We start from the raw sequence: 19,189 nt of genomic DNA, 5'->3' as shown, positions 1-19,189 counted from the left end.
GGACACATCAGTTGGAAATAACAGAGCAGGAGAAGGACCTCGGAGTATTGGTTGATCACAGGATGACTATGAGCCGCCAATTTGATATGGCTGTGAAAAAAGCTAATGCGGTCTTGGGATGAATCAGGTGAGGTATTTCCAGTAGAGATAAGGAGGTGTTAGTACTGTTATACAAGGCACTGGTGAGACCTCATCTGGAATACTGTGTGCAGTTCTGGTCTCCCATGTTTAAGAAGGATGAATTCAAACTGGAACAGGTACAGAGAAGGGCTATTAGGATGATCTGAGGAATGGAAAACCTGTCTTATGAAAGGAGACTCAAAGAGCTTGGCTTGTTTAGTCTAACCAAAAGAAGGCTTAGGGGAGATACGATTGCTCTCTATAAATATATCAGAGGAATAAATACCAGGGAGGGAGAGGAATTATTTAAGCTTAGTACCAATGTGGACACAAGAACAAATGGATATAAACTGGCTATCAGGAAGTTTCGACTTGAAATTAGATGAAGGTTTCTAACCATCAGAGGAGTGAAGTTCAGGAACAGCCTTCCAAGGGGAGTAGGGGGAGCAAAAGACATATCTGGCTTCAAGACTAAGCTTGATAAGCTTATGGAAGGAATGGTATAATGAGATTGGTCTTTGACTATTAGCGGTAAATATGCCCAATGGCTTGTGAGGGGACGTTAGATGGGGTGGGATCTGAGTTACTACAGAGAATTTTTTCCTGGGTGTCTGGTTAGTGAGTCTTGCCCACATGCTCACAGTTTAGCTGATTGCCATATTTGGGATTGGGAAGGAATTTTCCACCAGGGCAGACTGGCAGAGGCCCTGGGGGTTTTTCACATCCCTCTGCAGCATGGGGCATGGGTCACTTGCTGGAAGATTCTCTGCACCTTGAAGTCTTTAAACTGTATTTGAAGACTTCAATGGCTCAGACACAAGTTTGATACAGGAGTGGGTGGGTGAGATTCTGTAGCCTGTGTTGTGCAGGAGGTCAGACTAGGTGATCATAATGGTCCCTTCTGACTTTAAAGTCTCTGAACAGTCTATGAACAGGTCTCAAAGCAGTGAATCCGTAGTAGTGCGCATTTCAGTATAGGCTAGTCACACAAGCAATTACCCATGGTTCCAGGTGGGCTTATTCAGCCCATGCTGAAGTGTGCATTGCCATTGTGACACTGCTCTAGTACCCAAGCTAGCTCAGGTATGTCTACTCAAGCTGCAATAACACTCCACAATTACAGCACAGACATACCCATAGAGACATACAGCACTTGCATTTCTCACCAGAAGGTCAATTTTAGCCTGATCCTGCAAATACTTCTATAAATCTATGCAAGTTGCACTACTCAAGTGAGTAGTCCCACTGGAATCAGTGGCTTATTAACCTGAGTAAAACTATTCAGTTTTACTGAAAATCCAGGCTACTTAAATATAACTTTGTCTTCACCAGCAAATGTTGCCACAGTCTTTAGAGTCCTTGATATTTTATTGCGTATAATTTGCTACAAATATGGACCTTCCAGATTATCTGACACCATAAAGAAAAAGTGAAAATATCATAATACAATGTTACATGGAAGGAGGACTGCAGTTTGCTAATTATCACAACTACACAGGGAGTTGAGAATGGGGTTGTGTTACATATGGAATGGGGTTGTGTTAAATATGAAATAAAGGACCTTTTTTTAACAGTATTGGCCTGGAAATTATTAAGCCTTTAACACAGAACCCATCACAAATAAGTTTCAGTGGGCCCACTTTCATAACCCTTCTACAATCCAGTGTTAAATGAGGCACCAATGCGGACGGTTCTAAAAATTCATGACTCATTAAAAGGAAGACACGCAACAAAGAACCTCTATTGACTTCTAAGTGCCTTGGAATAAAGACTTTGTCAAAGAGATGGGAGTCGGACCCCCATGAGAACAAATCTCACATCAGTAAGCTGAATAAAGTGCTTCTACGTAAAACAATGCTATATGAAATTCAGTGTTCTAATCACAGTCGTCATGTACAGTGCTCACAATCATTTATGGTAAAAAAAGAAACACGCTAAAATATCACTAGGAACCCACTATAGAGAGAAATCAGTGGGGCTAGTGACTGGTTTGTAATCATAGCAAAAGAGGAAAACAGTTACTAAATTCCCTTCAAAGAACGAAGAGAAGGGGGAGAGGGAGAAAGATGTGAGGATGCGGCATAAGTAGCAGAATTGCAAATCGACTGCCTTTTGTTCCCTTGCCTTCCACTGGAGGAACATCAAACCTACTCAAGTATATATGATCTTGTTGTCCTCTAGAGGCTGGTTCGCAAAGATATAGACATTCTCATGGAATTAATGGACTGCTAATGGAGTTAATAGACTAGGAGCAGCCAGTACTTTTTATGCAAAAAGGTCAGGGTCTCTATTCAGAAAGGCACATGTATGAGATTTAGATGAGACCGTGCTGTTTGTATGTGTTTAACCATACATTCTATTACATTTTGTGAGAGTCTTGGAGGTCAGATTGTGGATTTGCAGGATATGTCAAACCGATAAAAGCAAGGGGAATTCACACCTTCTGTCATAAGATTATTTCCCTTTGTTGTGAGACTCAAGGGATTTGGGTCTTGGGGTCCCCAGGGAAGGTTTTTCAGGGGGACCAGAGTGCCCCAAAACACTCTAATTTTTTGGGTGGTGGCAGCAAGTACCAGGTCCAAGCTGGTAACTAAGCTTGGAGGTTTTCATGCTAACCCCCATATTTTGGACGCTAAGGTCCAAATCTGGGACTAAGGTTATGATATGGTGGCAGCGGTGGGATATAGACAGAATCCAGAAGCCAGTAGGAATATTATATTTTTCTTTTCTCTGCTAAGGGCTTTTTAGCAGAGAGAAACAGTTTGGTTTTAAAAGGGAACCAGAGAGAATTTTTTTTTCTGCTCTCTCTGGCAGTTTGTGGCTTGCATGTTAAGCAAGAAGCCATTACCAGACTGTTAAGGGTCTTTTGTCATGCAATAGCCCTCCCATTAGGAGGCAAGTTCCAGCACTATAGGCATGCAAATAAAGTGGTTTTTCTGGTTTACTTTCATTGAACATTAGCTAGAGAGAGAAAGGGAAAAAAGCACTGTTGCTAGGCAGACTTCAGGAGGCAACAGAGAACCTGCAGTGCAGAAGATAAACACCGGAGGGCACCCCAACCCAAGAAAACAGGAACCATGACTTCTAAGGCAAAAATTGAGGCCGAAGAACAATTCAGAGAAGCTGAACACAGGCGACAACTGGAAATAAAACAAAAAGAGATGGAGATGAAAGAAAGAGAAGAACAGATCAAAGAGGCAGCCTACCAAAGAGAACAGGCAGCCTACCAAAGAGAACAGGCAGCCAAAGAGGCAGCCAAAGAGGCAGCACACAAAAGAAAACTAGAAGAAGAAGAGGTGGCCTACCGAAGGAAACAAGCAGAAGAAGAGTTGGCCCACAGAAGGAAGCAAGAAGAAGAAGAGGCGGCCCACCGCCGAGACATGGAAAAACACCAAAAAGAAATGGAAAAACAACAAAAAGAAATGGAAAAACAACAAAAAGAAAATGAAGAGAAGGAAAAACAAAGAAAACATGAACTGGACTTGGCAAAAGCTGGGCTGCCTGTGCCAGCCAACCCTAACAACCCGGCGCCAAATATTGCTCCACAGCACAGGAAATTTCCCACCTACAAGGCAGGTGATGACACCGAGGCCTTCTTGGAAAATTTTGAAAGAGCCTGTCTTGGGTACAGCATTCCCGAAGACCAGTACATGGTAGAATTGAGGTCACAGCTCAGTGGACCTTTAGCAGAGGTGGCAGCTGAAATGCCTAAGCAGCAAATGAATGACTATAAACTTTTTCAAACCAAGGCCAGATACAGAATGGGGATAACCCCAGATCATGCCCGTCGGCGTTTCAGAACCCAAAAGTGGAAACCAGAGGTGTCATTTCCCAAACACGCCTACTAAATTGCAAAAAACTATGAGGCCTGGATAACAGGAAACAACATTCAAACCTTGGAAGAACTGAACCTCCTCATACAAATGGAGCAGTTCTTGGATGGTGTTCCTGAAAACATCACACGGTACATACAAGATGGAAATCCCAAAGATATCGCTGAGGCGGGGGAGATTGGAGCCAAATGGATGGAACTGGCAGAAAGCAAGAAAGCTACTGTCAAGGGGAACGATTACCCCAGGGGGCACACAGACCATAAACCCTACAACCGAGGACAGCCAAAGACCCCACATACCACCCAAGTAAAGCCACAGATACCCTACCCTTCAACCTCACCAGTCTCCAGTAACTCACCTCAGCCCAGTGACCCATCAGATGGAAGATGCTTTAAGTGTAATGAACTGGGACATATCAAGGCCAACTGTCCCAAGAACACCATGCGAGTGCAATTCATTACACCACCATCACACCAAAGATCCCCAGGCCCGGATGCCTCTCAAATACCCTTGGAGCGAAGGGAAAATTTGAGAGTGGGCGGAAAGAAGGTTACTGCGTGGAGAGACACGGGGGCACAAGTGTCAGCTATCCACCAATCCTTCGTTGACCCCAAATTCATCAACCCAAAGGCCAAAGTTACAATTTACCCCTTCATGTCACAAGCTGTAGACTTGCCTACAGCTCAACTGCCTGTCCAGTACAAAGGCTGGTCAGGAATGTGGACTTTTGCAGTCTATGACAATTATCCTATCCCCATGCTACTGGGGGAAGACTTGGCCAACCAGGTAAGGCGGGCCAAGAGAGTGGGAATGGTTACACGTAGCCAAACCAGGCAAGCTTCCAGACCCATTCCTGTTCCTGAGCCGTCCACAGAGGCCCCGTCTGTATTACCAGAGACCCAGACAGAGGTAGTGGACCCGGATTCCATGCCAACCACTGAAACAGCCACAGCACCTCCAGTCCCAGGCCCGGAACTGGAACAGCAACCAGCACCAGCAAGTGCAACCCCATCTTCAAACTCAACGCCAGAGGGCGCCAGCGAGCCAAAACTGGCAGAAGCAACAGACAGCCATACCCAAAAGGCTCAGCCAGAGCCTGAAATACCCTCAGGTGCACCAGCGGAGAGCGGTTCACCAGCAACGGAAACAACCCCATCACCTACATCGCTTCCAGAGGGACCAAGCCCAAGTCCACAGTCTGAGGAAGAACTGGTGACCCCAGCCTCAAGGGAACAGTTCCAGACTGAGCAGGAAGCAGATGACAGCCTTCAGAAAGCTTGGGCGGCGGCACGGAGCACCCCACCGCCTCTCAGCTCTTCTAATCGATCCCGGTTTGTTATAGACCAAGGACTTTTATACAAGGAAATTCTTTCTGGTGGACACCGGGAAGAATGGCAGCCGCAAAAACAGTTGGTGGTTCCAACTAAGTACCGGGGGAAGCTCTTAAGCTTAGCCCATGATCATCCCAGTGGCCATGCTGGGGTGAACAGAACCAAGGACCGGTTGGGGAAGTCCTTCCACTGGGAGGGGATGGGCAAGGACGTTGCCAAGTATGTCCGGTCTTGTGAGGTATGCCAAAGAGTGGGAAAGCCCCAAGACCAGGTCAAGGCCCCTCTCCAGCCACTCCCCATAATTGAGGTCCCATTTCAGCGAGTAGCTGTGGATATTCTGGGCCCTTTCCCAAAAAAGACGCCCAGAGGAAAGCAGTACGTACTGACTTTAGTGGACTTTGCTACCCGATGGCTAGAAGCAGTCGCTCTAGGCAACACCAGGGCTAACACTGTGTGCCTGGCCCTAACAGACATCTTTGCCAGGGTAGGTTGGCCCTGCGACATCCTTACAGATTCAGGGTCTAATTTCCTGGCAGGGACCATGGAAAAACTGTGGGAAACTCATGGGGTGAATCACTTGGTTGCCACCCCGTACCACCATCAAACCAATGGCCTGGTTGAAAGGTTCAATGGAACTTTGGGGGCCATGATACGAAAATTCATCAACGAATTCTCCAATAATTGGGACCTAGTGTTGCAGCAGTTGCTGTTTGCCTACAGGGCTGTACCACATCCCAGTTTAGGGTTTTCACCATTTAAACTTGTGTATGGTCACGAGGTTAAGGGGCCATTACAGTTGGTGAAGCAGAAATGGGAGGGGTTTACGCCTTCTCCAGGAACTAACATTCTGGACTTTGTAAGCAACCTACAAAGCACCCTCCGACACTCTTTAGCCCTTGCTAGAAAGAACCTAAAGGATGCTCAAAAAGAGCAAAAGGCCTGGTATGACAGACATGCCAGAAATCGGTCCTTCAAGGTAGGAGACCAGGTTATGGTCTTGAAGGCGCAACAGGCCCATAAAATGGAAGCATCATGGGAAGGGCCATTCACGGTCCAAGAGTGCCTGGGAGCTGTAAACTACCTCATAGCATTTCCCAATTCCTCCCTAAAGCCTAAAGTGTACCATGTTAATTCTCTCAAGCCTTTTTATTCCAGAGACTTACAGGTTTGTCAGTTTACAGTCCAGGGAGATGATGCTGAGTGGCCTGACGGTGTCTACTACGACGGGAAAAAAGACGGTGGCGTGGAAGAGGTGAACCTCTCAACCACCCTGGAACGTCTGCAGCGGCAACAAATCAAGGAGCTGTGCACTAGCTTCGCCCCATTGTTCTCAGCCACCCCAGGACGGACTGAACGGGCATACCACTCCATTAATACAGGTAATGCTCACCCATTCAGAACCCCAACCTACCGGGTGTCTCCTCATGCCCAAGCTGCTATAGAACGGGAGATCCAAAACATGCTACATATGGGTATAATCCGCTCATCTACCAGTGCATGGGCATCTCCAGTGGTTCTGGTACCCAAACCAGATGGGGAAATACGCTTTTGCGTGGACTACCGTAAGCTAAATGCTGTAACTCGTCCGGACAACTATCCAATGCCACGTACCGATGAGCTATTGAAAAATTTGGGACGTGCCCAGTTCATCTCTACAATACACTTAACCAAGGGGTACTGGCAAGTACCGCTAGATGAACCTGCCAAGGAGAGGTCAGCATTCGTCACCCATGCGGGGGTGTATGAATTCAATGTCCTTCCTTTCGGCCTTCGAAATGCACCCGCCACCTTCCAGAGGCTGGTAGATGGTCTACTAGCTGAACTGGGAGAATTTGCAGTTGCCTACCTCGATGATGTGGCCATTTTTTCAGACTCCTGGCCCGAACACCTACTACACCTGTAAAAGGTCTTTCAGCGCATCAGGCAGGCAGCACTAACTGTTAAGGCCAAAAAGTGTCAAATAGGCCAAAACAGAGTGACTTACCTGGGGCACCAGGTGGGTCGAGGAACCATAAACCCCCTACTGGCCAAGGTGGATGCTATCCAAAAGTGGCCTGTCCCACGGTCCAAGAAGCAGGTCCAATCCTTCTTAGGCTTGGCCGGATACTACAGGCGATTTGTACCCCACTACAGCCAAATCGCTGCCCCACTGACTGACCTGACCAAAAAGACCCAGCCAAATGCAGTTAAGTGGACTGATGAGTGTCAAAAGGCCTTTACCCAACTTAAGGCAACGCTCATGTCTGACCCTGTGCTCAGGGCCCCGGATTTTGACAAGCCATTCCTAGTAACCACAGATGCATCTGAGCGTGGTATAGAAGCAGTGCTCATGCAGGAAGCAACAGATCACAACTTCCATCCTGTCGTGTTTCTCAGCAAGAAACTGTCTGAGAGGGAAAGTCACTGGTTAGTCAGTGAAAAGAAATGCTATGCCATTGTGTACGCCCTGAAAAAGCTACGCCCATATGTTTGGTAACGGCGGTTCCAACTACAAACTGACCATGCTGCACTAAAGTGGCTTCATACTGCCAAGGGGAACAACAAGAAACTTCTTCGTTGCAGTTTAGCTCTCCAATATTTTAATTTTAAAATTCAACACATCACAGGAGCTTCTAATAAAGTTGCTGATGCACTCTCCCGTGAGAGTTTCCCAGAATTCAGTAGTTAAAAAGTGTTCTTAAAATGTAGAAGTCTGTTAGTTATATACTTAGGAGTATATGTAAAGGTGTATGTGTTGTATTAATCTGGTTATTTTCAAGTTCTAGAAGGAAATCGCCGCCAGTGAGCTTCCCCACTGTCTGCAATTTGGGGGGCGTGTCATAAACAGATAGCTAAGGGTTAATGTCTCTTTCACCTGAAGCACCTGACCAGAGGACCAATCAGGAAACCGGATTTTTTCAACTTTGGGTGGAGGGAATTGAGTGTCTGAGTCTTTTGTCTGTCTTCCTGCTTTCTCTGAGCTTTGGAGAAGTAGTTTCTACTTTCTAGTCTTCTGTTTCTAAGTGTAAGGACAAAGAGATCAGATAGTAAGTTCTATGGTTTCTTTTCTTTGGTATTTGCATGAATATAAGTGCTGGAGTGCTTTGATTTGTATTCTTTTTGAATAAGGCTGTTTATTCAATATTCTTTTAAGCAATCGACCCTGTATTGTATCATCTTAATACAGAGAGACCATTTGTACTTATTTTTCTTTCTTTTTATATAAAGCTTTCTTTTAAGACCTGTTGGAGTTTTTCTTTACTTCAGGGAAATTGAGTCTGTACTCACCAGGGAATTGGTGGGAGGAAGAAATCAGGGGAGATCTGTGTGTTGGATTGCTAGCCTGATTTTGCATTCCCTCTGGGGGAATAGGAAAGTACTTTTGTTTCCAGGACTGGGAACAGAGAGGGGGGAAGGGAAAAAGGATTATTTCCCTTTGTTGTGAGACTCAAGGGATTTGGGTCTTGGGGTCCCCAGGGAAGGTTTTTCAGGGGGACCAGAGTGCCCCAAAACACTCTAATTTTTTGGGTGGTGGCAGCAAGTACCAGGTCCAAGCTGGTAACTAAGCTTGGAGGTTTTCATGCTAACCCCCATATTTTGGACGCTAAGGTCCAAATCTGGGACTAAGGTTATGATACCTTCTTTGGGTTACAAAATTTCTACTCAGGACTTCAACTCAGTTCACACACACAAAAAAGTTCAACTTTCTCAGGGTATGTCTACATCTACAATTTTGCAGCGCTGGTTGTTACAGCTGTATTAGTACAGCTGTATAGGGCCAGCGCTGCAGAGTGGCCACACTTACAGCAACCAGCGCTGCAAGTGGTGTTAGATGTGGCCACACTGCAGCGCTGTTGGGCGGCTTCAAGGGGGGTTCGGGGAACGCGAGAGCAAACCGGGGAAGGAGACCAGCTTCGCCGCGGTTTGCTCTCGCGTTCCCCGAACCACCCTGCAAACCGCAGGGAAGGAGACCTGCTTGCTCGGGGGTTCGGGGAACGCGAGAGCAAACCGGGGAAGGAGACCAGCTTCGCTGCGGTTTTCTCTCGCGTTCCCCGAACCACCCTGCAAACCGCAGGGAAGGAGACCTGCTTGCACAGGGGTTCGGGGAACGCGAGAGCAAACCAGGGAAGGAGACCAGCTTCGCCGCGGTTTGCTCTCGCGTTCCCCGAACCACCCTGCAAACCGCAGGGAAGGAGACCTGCTTGCTCGGGGGTGTGGGGAACGCGAGAGCAAACCGGGGGAGACCTGCTTGATTACCAGAGGCTTCCTCAGGTATGCTGGGATACCTGCTTATTCCACGGAGGTCAAGAAAAGCGCTGGTAAGTGTCTACACTTGATTACCAGCGCTGGATCACCAGCGCTGGATCCTCTACACCCGAGACAAAACGGGAGTATGGCCAGCGCTGCAAACAGGGAGTTGCAGCGCTGGTGATGCCCTGCAGATGTGTACACCTCCTAAGTTGCAGCGCTGTAACCCCCTCACCAGCGCTGCAACTTTGTGATGTAGACAAGCCCTCAGAGCAATAGGCAATGCAGAGGGATTATTTTAGCTCAGATAACCTATTGGCAGCTACGTCATGTGACAGACCCAAAAGTAACTTCAAAGCTGCCTCTATTTTGTCCTGCCAAGAGCTAAATATTGGATTTATGAAAAGCTTGTGCCATCTGATTTCTGTGACTGAGAGAAGACATAGAAGAACAGTACAATGTGAAAGGGTTCACAGTTACCACATCATGCACTTCTTGTTAGTTACTTAAACATTCAACATACTGTGAGTTTCATAAGACACACTGGCAGCTCTTTTCTAATCCGAACCAGACCATTAGTTCATTTGGTGTTCATTATTTTTCATTACTATTCTATTAGTGATGATGAAGTCGTTCTGTATTATTGTGAATGGGATATGCAGTTTTGCAGAAGTTCAGTTGTTGAATCAGATCATTATATACTGAACCACAAGACTGGGGACTGGACATAATGGCTCTGCTGGGTGAAAGATCTCATTCTGGGGTTAGTGATGGGCTCCAGAACTTTAGACTACAGGCAGATGGAGGAGATGCTGCTTTAAGCCTCGTGAGGAAAAGCATGAGGTGTGGTTCAGTGATTTGAGCTCAAGCCTGGGAACAGGAAAATGCATGTGCGCGTACTCAAATGTATTTTTTTCCTGCAAGATCTTACAGTGGGTCTTTAGGGTGTTTGCAGGTTTGGGAGGTGGAACTCAAACCCGTCAATTATTGCCAGGCTCTTTGGTAGGAACAGAGTATAACTATGCCTGTGATTGACAGGTTAAAGTTCTGCCCTACCATGCTGACTGAAGACCCACAGTAGAATCTGTGAACCTCTTTATGCCAAAGAATTAGGCATTCCTGAGGTCTCGACCTGACTACGTGGTCATGGGCAAATAGCTCATCTTATCTGCCTCAGTTTCCCTAACTACGAAATAAGGTTATTGATGCTTACTACCTAACTATGGTATGCTCAGTGGAGAAGGAGCTGTGGCATTGAACTGGACCAAGAGACCTGGGCTCAGCTTCTGGTTCAGCCACAGGCTTCTCAGCCTCAGGTTCCCATCTGTAAAATGGGGATAATACTTCCCTATCTCTCAGGAGTGCTAGGATGATAAATAATTATAATAATTTTAAAGTGCGCTGATACTATGGTGATAAGGGCCATATAAGCACATACAACAAATAGAAACAACAATCTTGTGAAAGGTTTTCCATAGGAAAAGGGTTATGGATTATTATTGTACATTTTTGGCACTTTACTATGGTGAGGGCAATCACTGTGACAATGTTTTCAGTGTAATTTGATCTCAAGATCCCAGGTACCTGATGAGGGAGCTTTACTCTTACATTTTCAAAGACAATTTCCCATTTTTTCAAATTACATATTGTCAGATAAAAATGCACAACAAAATATGTTAGGAGGAAGAAAAATAGTTATTATAGAAGGAGAACATGATTTACCAAATACCACCCTGATATCCTTTCGATATGTCTAATAGAGCCAGGCCCTCGATAATACTATTACTCAGAATTAGGACTCATATAACAGATTTAATCCAAGGATTTCAAAGCACTTTACTATGGAGGTTAAGTATTATAACAGTATCACCATCATCCAGTATTTTCCAAGCTTTGACCTAACTGGTCAGTTTCACTCCAATCACTATCTGTCTTGCTACAGACGCTCCCCGACTTACACAAGTGTTTCGTTCCGGAACGCCTTGCGTAACTCGAATTTTGAGTAAGTCGGAAACATATACCCGACCATAATGCAAAAAACCAAACCAAACCAAAAAAACCCCCACCACTATTACTAGCTTACGGAACTTCTCCCGTAAGTGCAGATTTGCCTAAGTGATGTTTGTGTAACCTGGAGGGCGTCTGTACTTGTTATATAAAAGGAGCTGTCAAGTGAATACACGCTGTGAGTGTGGGACTGGACAATGCAGCATATGGCAGAGGGACTGTACCATTACCAAGTCTGATGCTGGCATTACTCTTCCACATGGTGTGGTCCCAGAATCTGTTTACAGTGCAATTAAACATCCGCAGCTAGAGAGGGTTTCAGAGCATGGGCTCCAGCCTGAGTCCAGATGTCTACACTGCAATTAAATAGCCCCAAATCTGAAGCACTGCAAACCTCAGTCAGCTAACATGGCTATTCGTGGGTGTTTAATTGCAGTGTAGACATACCCTAAGTTTTGCTTGAAAATGCTGCCGGGGCTGATTTTTTGTGTGACATAAATCAAATAAAGTGAAAGAGTGAGGAGATTTTTAATTGGGTTTTCTTTTTTTTACAGTCATATTTAGTTACACAAAATGAGCTGTCGAATTAAGATTTAATTTAATTGCTGGTGCTACAAAAAATCTTCAGTAATGAAAATTCAAAAAAGTTAATCCGTTCTCCTACTGGCTTGCCTTTAATGCTAATTATTGCAAAATATGCTCATGTGTTTAGACCAAGAAACTTTACATCTCAAAATGTAAAGGATTTTTTTTGTTAGGAGGATTCAGTTTGAAAGTGCTAAGTATTTATCCACTGGCCATCCCATGTGGTTAAAATAGCTGCTGACATTTCTTGCCTTCCACCCTACACTCCCTAAAAATGATTGACAGTCTAGAATGAGTTTGAAGAACACATCTCACTTAATCTCCTGCTTACAGGTCAAGCAGTAGTTCCCCTGTAGAGATGCATTTACATTGGACTGAAAACCATTCTACCAATCCTTTCATGGGCAAAATAGTAACAAGCTACTTACTGAGACAGAGCTTGTGACTGACTCCCAGTTGGTTTCTGATGCTGCAGGCTGGAAATCATCCTAAAGGGGAGAAACCCATAGGAAAAATCACAGTCAAGGCAATGTCCTAAAGTTAACTACCAGACCCTTACACAATGTATCAGTGTTCAGTGTCCTTCACCCTTTTGAAACCTGGTCCATAGAAGAGATCTCTGCTTTTCTTCTCCATCCCTTATGAATTAGCTCTTTGGGGTATGGATAGTTACGTATTCTATGTCTGTACAGCACCTAACAAAATGGGGTTAAGGTCTTTAGGTGCTATTGTAATATAAATATTAAATAATAATCATTAATCATAATAATACTTGTTTCAAACATTATGGGAACAAGCCATTTATATTAGAAGTGCCATTATCAAAAAATAATAAAAAAAATTGGCAGTTCCAGATGGAATATAGCCTGGATGTCTGTACAGTAATAGGAAACAATTACTTAATGGTGGACAGGCCAATTTGAGACAAATCTAATAACACAGAGGAATTATTTAGCTCCATGACAGTTTTGTCCATTTCTAGTTAAAAAAAAATTATGTATTCCAACTAGAAGCATTAAAAGACCAAGAAATGAAGGTTGTATGATGTCAATATTCAATAAATCTTGGAGTACTGGAGAAGTTCCAGAAGACTGGAGGAAAGTTGTCTGAAGGACAGAAAACTGTGCCAATTTTTTAAAGAGTAAACAGGGTGACCTAGGTAATTGTACGCCAGTCAGCCTGACATTGGTCCTGAGCAAAATAATGGAGTGACTGATACGGGACTTGATTAATAAAAATTAAAGAAGGGTAATGCAATTTATACAAATCAATATGGTTTTATAGAAAATAGATCCTGTTAAACTAACTTGAAATTACACGTTTGATTGATAAAGTTAATAGTGTTGATGTAATACGCTTAGACTTCTGCAACGGGTTTGACTTAGCACCACATGACATTTTGATAAAAAACTACAATGTTGTAAACTTAACATGGATTTAAAACTGGCTAATTGAGAGGTCTCAAAATATAACAGTGGGAAACTGTCATCGAGCATGTCTGTTTCAGTGGGTTCCCTCAGGGATTAGTTCGTGGACCTACACTAGTTAACATTTTTTGTCAATGACCTGGAAGAAAACATAAAATCATCACTGATGAAGTTTGCAGATGACACAAAAATTGGGAGACTTGTAAATATTGAAGAGGCCAGGTCTCTGATTCAGAGCAATCTGGATTGGTTGGTAAACTATGTGCAAACAAGTAATATGCATTTTAATATGGCTAAATGTAAATGTATACCTCTTGGAGCAAAGAATGTAGACCATACTTGCATGATGAGGAACTCTTCCTAGGAAGCAGTGACTGAAAAAGGTTTGGGAGTTGTGGTAGATAATCAGCTGAACATAAGCTCCCAATGTGGCCAAAAGAGAGAATCTAATATTTTGATGCATTAGCCCTTGATAAATTGGAACCCTCTGGAGAGGGTTCAGAGAAGAGTCTAAGTATTTACATGGGGAACAAGTATTTAAAAATGGGCTCTTCAATCTAGCACAGAAAGGTATAACACAATCCAATGGCAAAGTTGAAAGTTTGAAAAATTGAGGCTGGAAATAAGGTATACATTTTTAACAGTGAAAGTGAAACAGTGAAAGTAATTAACCATTGCAACCATTTATGAAGTGTCATGATGGTTTTCCATCATTGACAATTTTAAAATCATAATTGGATGTTTTCCTAAAAGATATGCTCTAGGAATTATTTTAGGGAAGGCCTATGGTATATAGTGCTGTACAGGAGGTCAAACGAGATGATCACAATGGTCCCTTCTGGCCTTAGAATCTATGAATCTATATAAAGATTTTGAAACACAAACACAGCCTTATATTCAGCTTGTGCAAAATATATAAATCAGTCCTAATAATAGAACTTCATCATAAATGCATTTAAACTATAGGGCCAGATCCTCAGCTATACCAATTCACACCAACTGAAAATACACCTGCAATGTGTTTTAATTTGGTAGTCAATACAGGGTGAAACTGGGAGGACCAGATTCTCCACTGGTTTAAATCAGCATTGCTCTATTGACTTCAATTGCAAGTAAGATCACACACACACACACAATTATGTGGTGTGAATATGACACAAGAGAATTTAACATAAAGCCTGCTAGACCATCAATAAATCTGTCATAGCTTTCTCTCTTCCACAGTAAGGAAGGAACCTAGCTATTTTCAAATCCGGAGTCCACATGCATAGCTATATATAATGCTCTACATTTTGCTAAAGAGCACAGTAAAAAATATTAAATGTCCAAAAATTCACACACTTGCTTATTCAAAGCTTTTTCTCTCTCTTGCTCTCTTTCTGAAGTGCTTCTTTCCCTCAGTCCACCCTTTACCTGAGATAATCAAAAGCACATGATTTCTTTAGGTACCTTCGGGTTATAAATTTTAGGTTATTCAACCAGAGAACACAAACTATACGTCATTTAGGTGGCAAATGAAATTGCAGATATCCAACTGTGCATATTTAAAGTGGACAATTTGCAAACAATCCACAGACAATTTATTTGCACAAATTATGCATCTATTATTGTAAACAGCATATGCTATAACCAGTTCACAAATAACACAGGAAAAAGGACATTTGCCATATTACTTTGAAATTGTTCATCCAGTTCTAGTTAAGTCTGACTTTGATGTTAGATAGGAACCAATTCAACAGGCCCACAGATCCCCTGATAACATTTGCTAGTTTCAGAACTTTGCAACCAACTCCCCGCATCAAAAATTACCCTTCTGCACTCCCAAGACAAGTGGCATTGAGTGCTGAAACATTAATTTAACACAGGGACAATTTGTATTCTCAGCTGTTTAGAGGAGACTCCAGACACGATATTTTCTTATGCTTGAAATGACTCTACTCTCTTATGTTGCTTAATATTAAAGATAAGGAAACAGTGAGTTTTTTTGAGATAGCTGTTGCCAAGTTGTTGAGATGATTAGGTGCACCACTTGCTTCTTGGATCTCACTGACTGCACATTTTGTTTTGGTGATTATACTTCATCTACTAAAACTCAACATAAACCATGCATTGCTAGATGGCTTTGTTCTACCACCCCTTAAAGCAGCTGCAGCCATTTCTGGCTTCTAAAGAGCTTTCAACCCAAACACAGTTCTGAGTTAATTATAATCTACTGGCTCCAGCTCCCAGTTATTTAAAGGAATTGCATCAAAGTAGTTTCTTTTCTCCTTTGCCTTCTATATTCATAAAAATCCCACAGACATCTGAGAGATATGTTTAGGTATCACATTTAGGTATCACATACTATCTGATGAGCTCATGCTGGTTTGCTTTTGTAGGGTTTGCCATGAGTACTAGGCTTCTGGCTATTTTGTAGTCATTATTTTCAAGCAGCAATAAACAAACATTTGTTTTAAAAAGATCAAAACTATATTTGCACTTCATATTGGAAAAATAGGGAGGTAACAATTTGGACCTTCCTGATTGAATTAAAGCTCCTACTCCCAATCTTCAGGGCCTCAGTCAAAGATTGCCTATCCATCCACAAACCACCAAGATGACCAAATTCCACAGATATGATACAGCCAGTAAAACTCAAGATGATACTCTCAGGATCAAGGAATCAAAATATCCCAGGGTTGGAGGGAACAGGAGATCTGAGAGGGCCTGAACCTGACATATCTAAACATAAGACCCACCTCTTTAATAAGCCCCTCTCCCAGAAGAGCCATTGCCTCCCATGGTCATTCTAAGTGAGAAGGTAGAGGAAGAGAGAAAAGAAAAGTTAAAAAAAAAAAAAAAGGAAAAACCAAAGTCAGGAACATAAAAAGCTGAAAAAGTTGAGCTCTATTTGTGCTCAGATGCCAGAGTGATAAATGTCTTAGACACATCATCAAATGGACTGCGTAGAATTATCCTGACATCAGAGATGATTTTGGTGAGTCATAAGAGATTAGAAAAGGCATGTCCAGTCAGTTCTAGTCTAGGAGCATAAAAGTAGTTGGAACTTTTTTTTGGGTCGCTAGTTGGAACATCTTACTATGACATAACGAAGCAGGGAATAGGACAGAGGAGGCCCTACAGGAAAAACCCTTGAAACAGCAAACCATAAGGAAAAAATGTTTTAAATTCTGTTAATATTTAAGTGACTAAAGGCAAGGAAATAAATGTAAGATAGGAATATTACCTGTTTACAGACAGACAGATCAGATTATAGAAGAACTTCCTGCATCCAGGGCAACAGAAGTTACCCTAGTAAACATTAATATTCCAGGCACAAGTTGTGGTGAGACTGGGTTTTATTTCCCCCTTCTCCCCCTCCCCTGTAATTGGCTTCAGTGCTGATATACTTACAGAGGAGTGAACCCTGTAATCATCACGTATAATAAAGTGACAGGTATTTAAGTGAAATAATAAAAAAATGGAAAGAACAGTGTTATATCAAGCAAGCAGCATTAGTAAAGCGACAATTCCATTAAAGAAACACTGTGATAAATACACTTGTGCACTTGGGCTGTTTCATGATAATTTTTCAGGAAGTGCTGTAGCACGCAGCAACTTTGGTTTTGAAGATGAATAGAAATGACACAGGCATAAATTAGAAGCTGCCTGTAAATTTGCTCACTTACCATAATTTCAATTAATCACATAGTGTGTTTTCACTTTCTAATCCCTGCAGTATTTATTAATAGCTCTTCTAGGAGTGTCTAAGGATATCTGCTTCCATAAAATAAGATACTGGGTAGGAACAGAGAAGCTGTATTACTTCTGTATACAGCAGGGAAGAGACCACTATGTCCTGTTCTGGTAGCCACACTATAAACAAGATGCTGCAAAATTAGGGAAGGTTCAGAGAAGAGCTACAAGAATAGTTCGTCATCTGGAAATCATGCCTTGCAATGTAAAACTAAAGGAGGTCAGTGTTGGGCGTTAGTCCACCTGTGGCACATAATGGATCAGTATTCTGTGGGCTGTAATATGTCAGTCTAATTTCAATTGTTGGGATCAGTTTGTGGGGGCTGGGTGGTGTTGGTGGCCTGTGATGTACAGGAGGTCAGACTAGATGATCTGGTGGTTCCTTCTGGCCTTAAACACTATTATTCTGCGACTCTTAGGGGAAAGTTAGGCAGTGACTTGATCATGAGCTATAATTATCTACACAAGGGGACATCTGATACTAGAAGGTTCTTTAGCTTGCAAAGTGGCTGTAAACTGAAGTCAGCAAAGTTCAAATGGGAAATAAAGAACATATTTTAACAGTGAGTGTAAGTAACCATTGAAACAAATTACCAAGGGATGTGGTAAATTCTTCATTGCTTGCAATCTTCAAATCATAGTTTGGATACCTTTTTTCAATTATAGGCTCCAGTTAAACCACAAGTTATAGACTTGATGCAGGAATCTATGGGTGAAATTCCATAACTTGTGTTATGCAGGAGGACAGGCTAAATGATTACAAGTCTCTCTGGTCTCAAACTCCATGAATCTATGATTGAGTTTGCTGCTTGCTCACATTTTCAAACAAGCCTCAACCTGGATACTAAAACCAGACCTGCCATTCTGCAACTGCAAAGCACCTCCATGAGTAAGTAACAGAACGGACGTACCTACTACCTGATTTCCAGAAGGTTTCCCAGAATTTGGGAGTTAAATTACAGATTTAGGGCCTAATACAAAGCCCACTGATATCACTGGACTTTGGATTAGGCCATTAAAGTTAGCAGCATATTTTTTTAAAACACTTTTTATCACTCTCTTAAGAGTTTAATGGTATCTTCAACTGGATGCTCCCTTCCATTAGATAATGTATATGTCCAAAGAAAATATCATAATGCATGGCTAACCAATCAATCTGATTGAATGAGCACTCCTAAGGGTCTTATAAATGTAGAAAGAAGGTTATTGATAAGGAGAGTTGATAGGTTAATTTCCAGATATTCCTGCACTCATTAGCAACAGCAGCAATAAGAATAAATAGTAAACATTTGAATGGCAGGAAGGGGATATGAGGACATCCTTTCATTGATTGCCCTCATAGACAGAGGAAAAACAGCAGGTTAGCATTATGGAGTTGATACCTCAAGATTGACAGTGTTAGGACAGGCTCTTTTCCACAGAGTCTGTCCTAACACTGTCAATCTTGATGAACCCAATACAATTCTACAGAAAATGTTATGAACCCAATACAGTTCTACAGAAAATACCCTAAAACCGTATGGAATTTAATGGAAATGATATCCTTTTTTAAAATCATTGAGTTCCTGAAGCCCAGCTGCCACTAGATATCAGTAGCTATAATCCTATAATCAATTCTGGCTATGTTAATATGTGTGAAATGACATCCAGAATCACTTCTGATCAGTGCTGACATATTCACTTTTTATAGTAGAATAGTAAGTCTGAGATGCCAAACTCTATAAAAGAAGACTAAAGTTTTCAGCTATAATTGTGATCTAAGTCAATCTCAGCTTGATGTGTCTATTTGATGTGTCTCAATGGCTATTAGCCAGGATGGGCAGGAATGGTGTCCCTAGCCTCTGTTTGCCAGAAGATGAGAATGAGGGACAGCAAATGGAACACTTGATGATTCCCTGTTCTGTTCATTCCCTCTGGGGCACCT

At 42.6% G+C, this 19,189-nt stretch overlaps 1 protein-coding gene across 3 annotated transcripts in view; it reads right to left on the bottom strand.

Annotated features, from left to right (window-relative positions):
* Positions 1–19,189, bottom strand: part of PDGFD (platelet derived growth factor D) — a 181,186-nt gene that overhangs the window by 32,423 nt on the left and 129,574 nt on the right. For 2 of the 3 annotated variants that reach the window (XM_050928195.1, XM_050928186.1), the window contains exon 4: positions 12,532–12,591. The exons of the other annotated variant lie outside the window; for it this stretch is intronic. In XM_050928195.1, the coding sequence (XP_050784152.1) occupies positions 12,532–12,591 (60 nt within the window). The remainder of the gene's footprint in view (positions 1–12,531; positions 12,592–19,189) is intronic. 3 annotated transcript variants of the gene reach the window in all.

This window comes from Gopherus flavomarginatus, chromosome 1 (assembly GCF_025201925.1).
Source record: "Gopherus flavomarginatus isolate rGopFla2 chromosome 1, rGopFla2.mat.asm, whole genome shotgun sequence".
In the NCBI taxonomy this organism is placed as follows: Eukaryota; Metazoa; Chordata; order Testudines; family Testudinidae; genus Gopherus; species Gopherus flavomarginatus.
The sequence above is the reverse complement of the archived record's forward strand: the minus strand, read 5'-3'. Positions and strand labels throughout refer to the sequence as shown.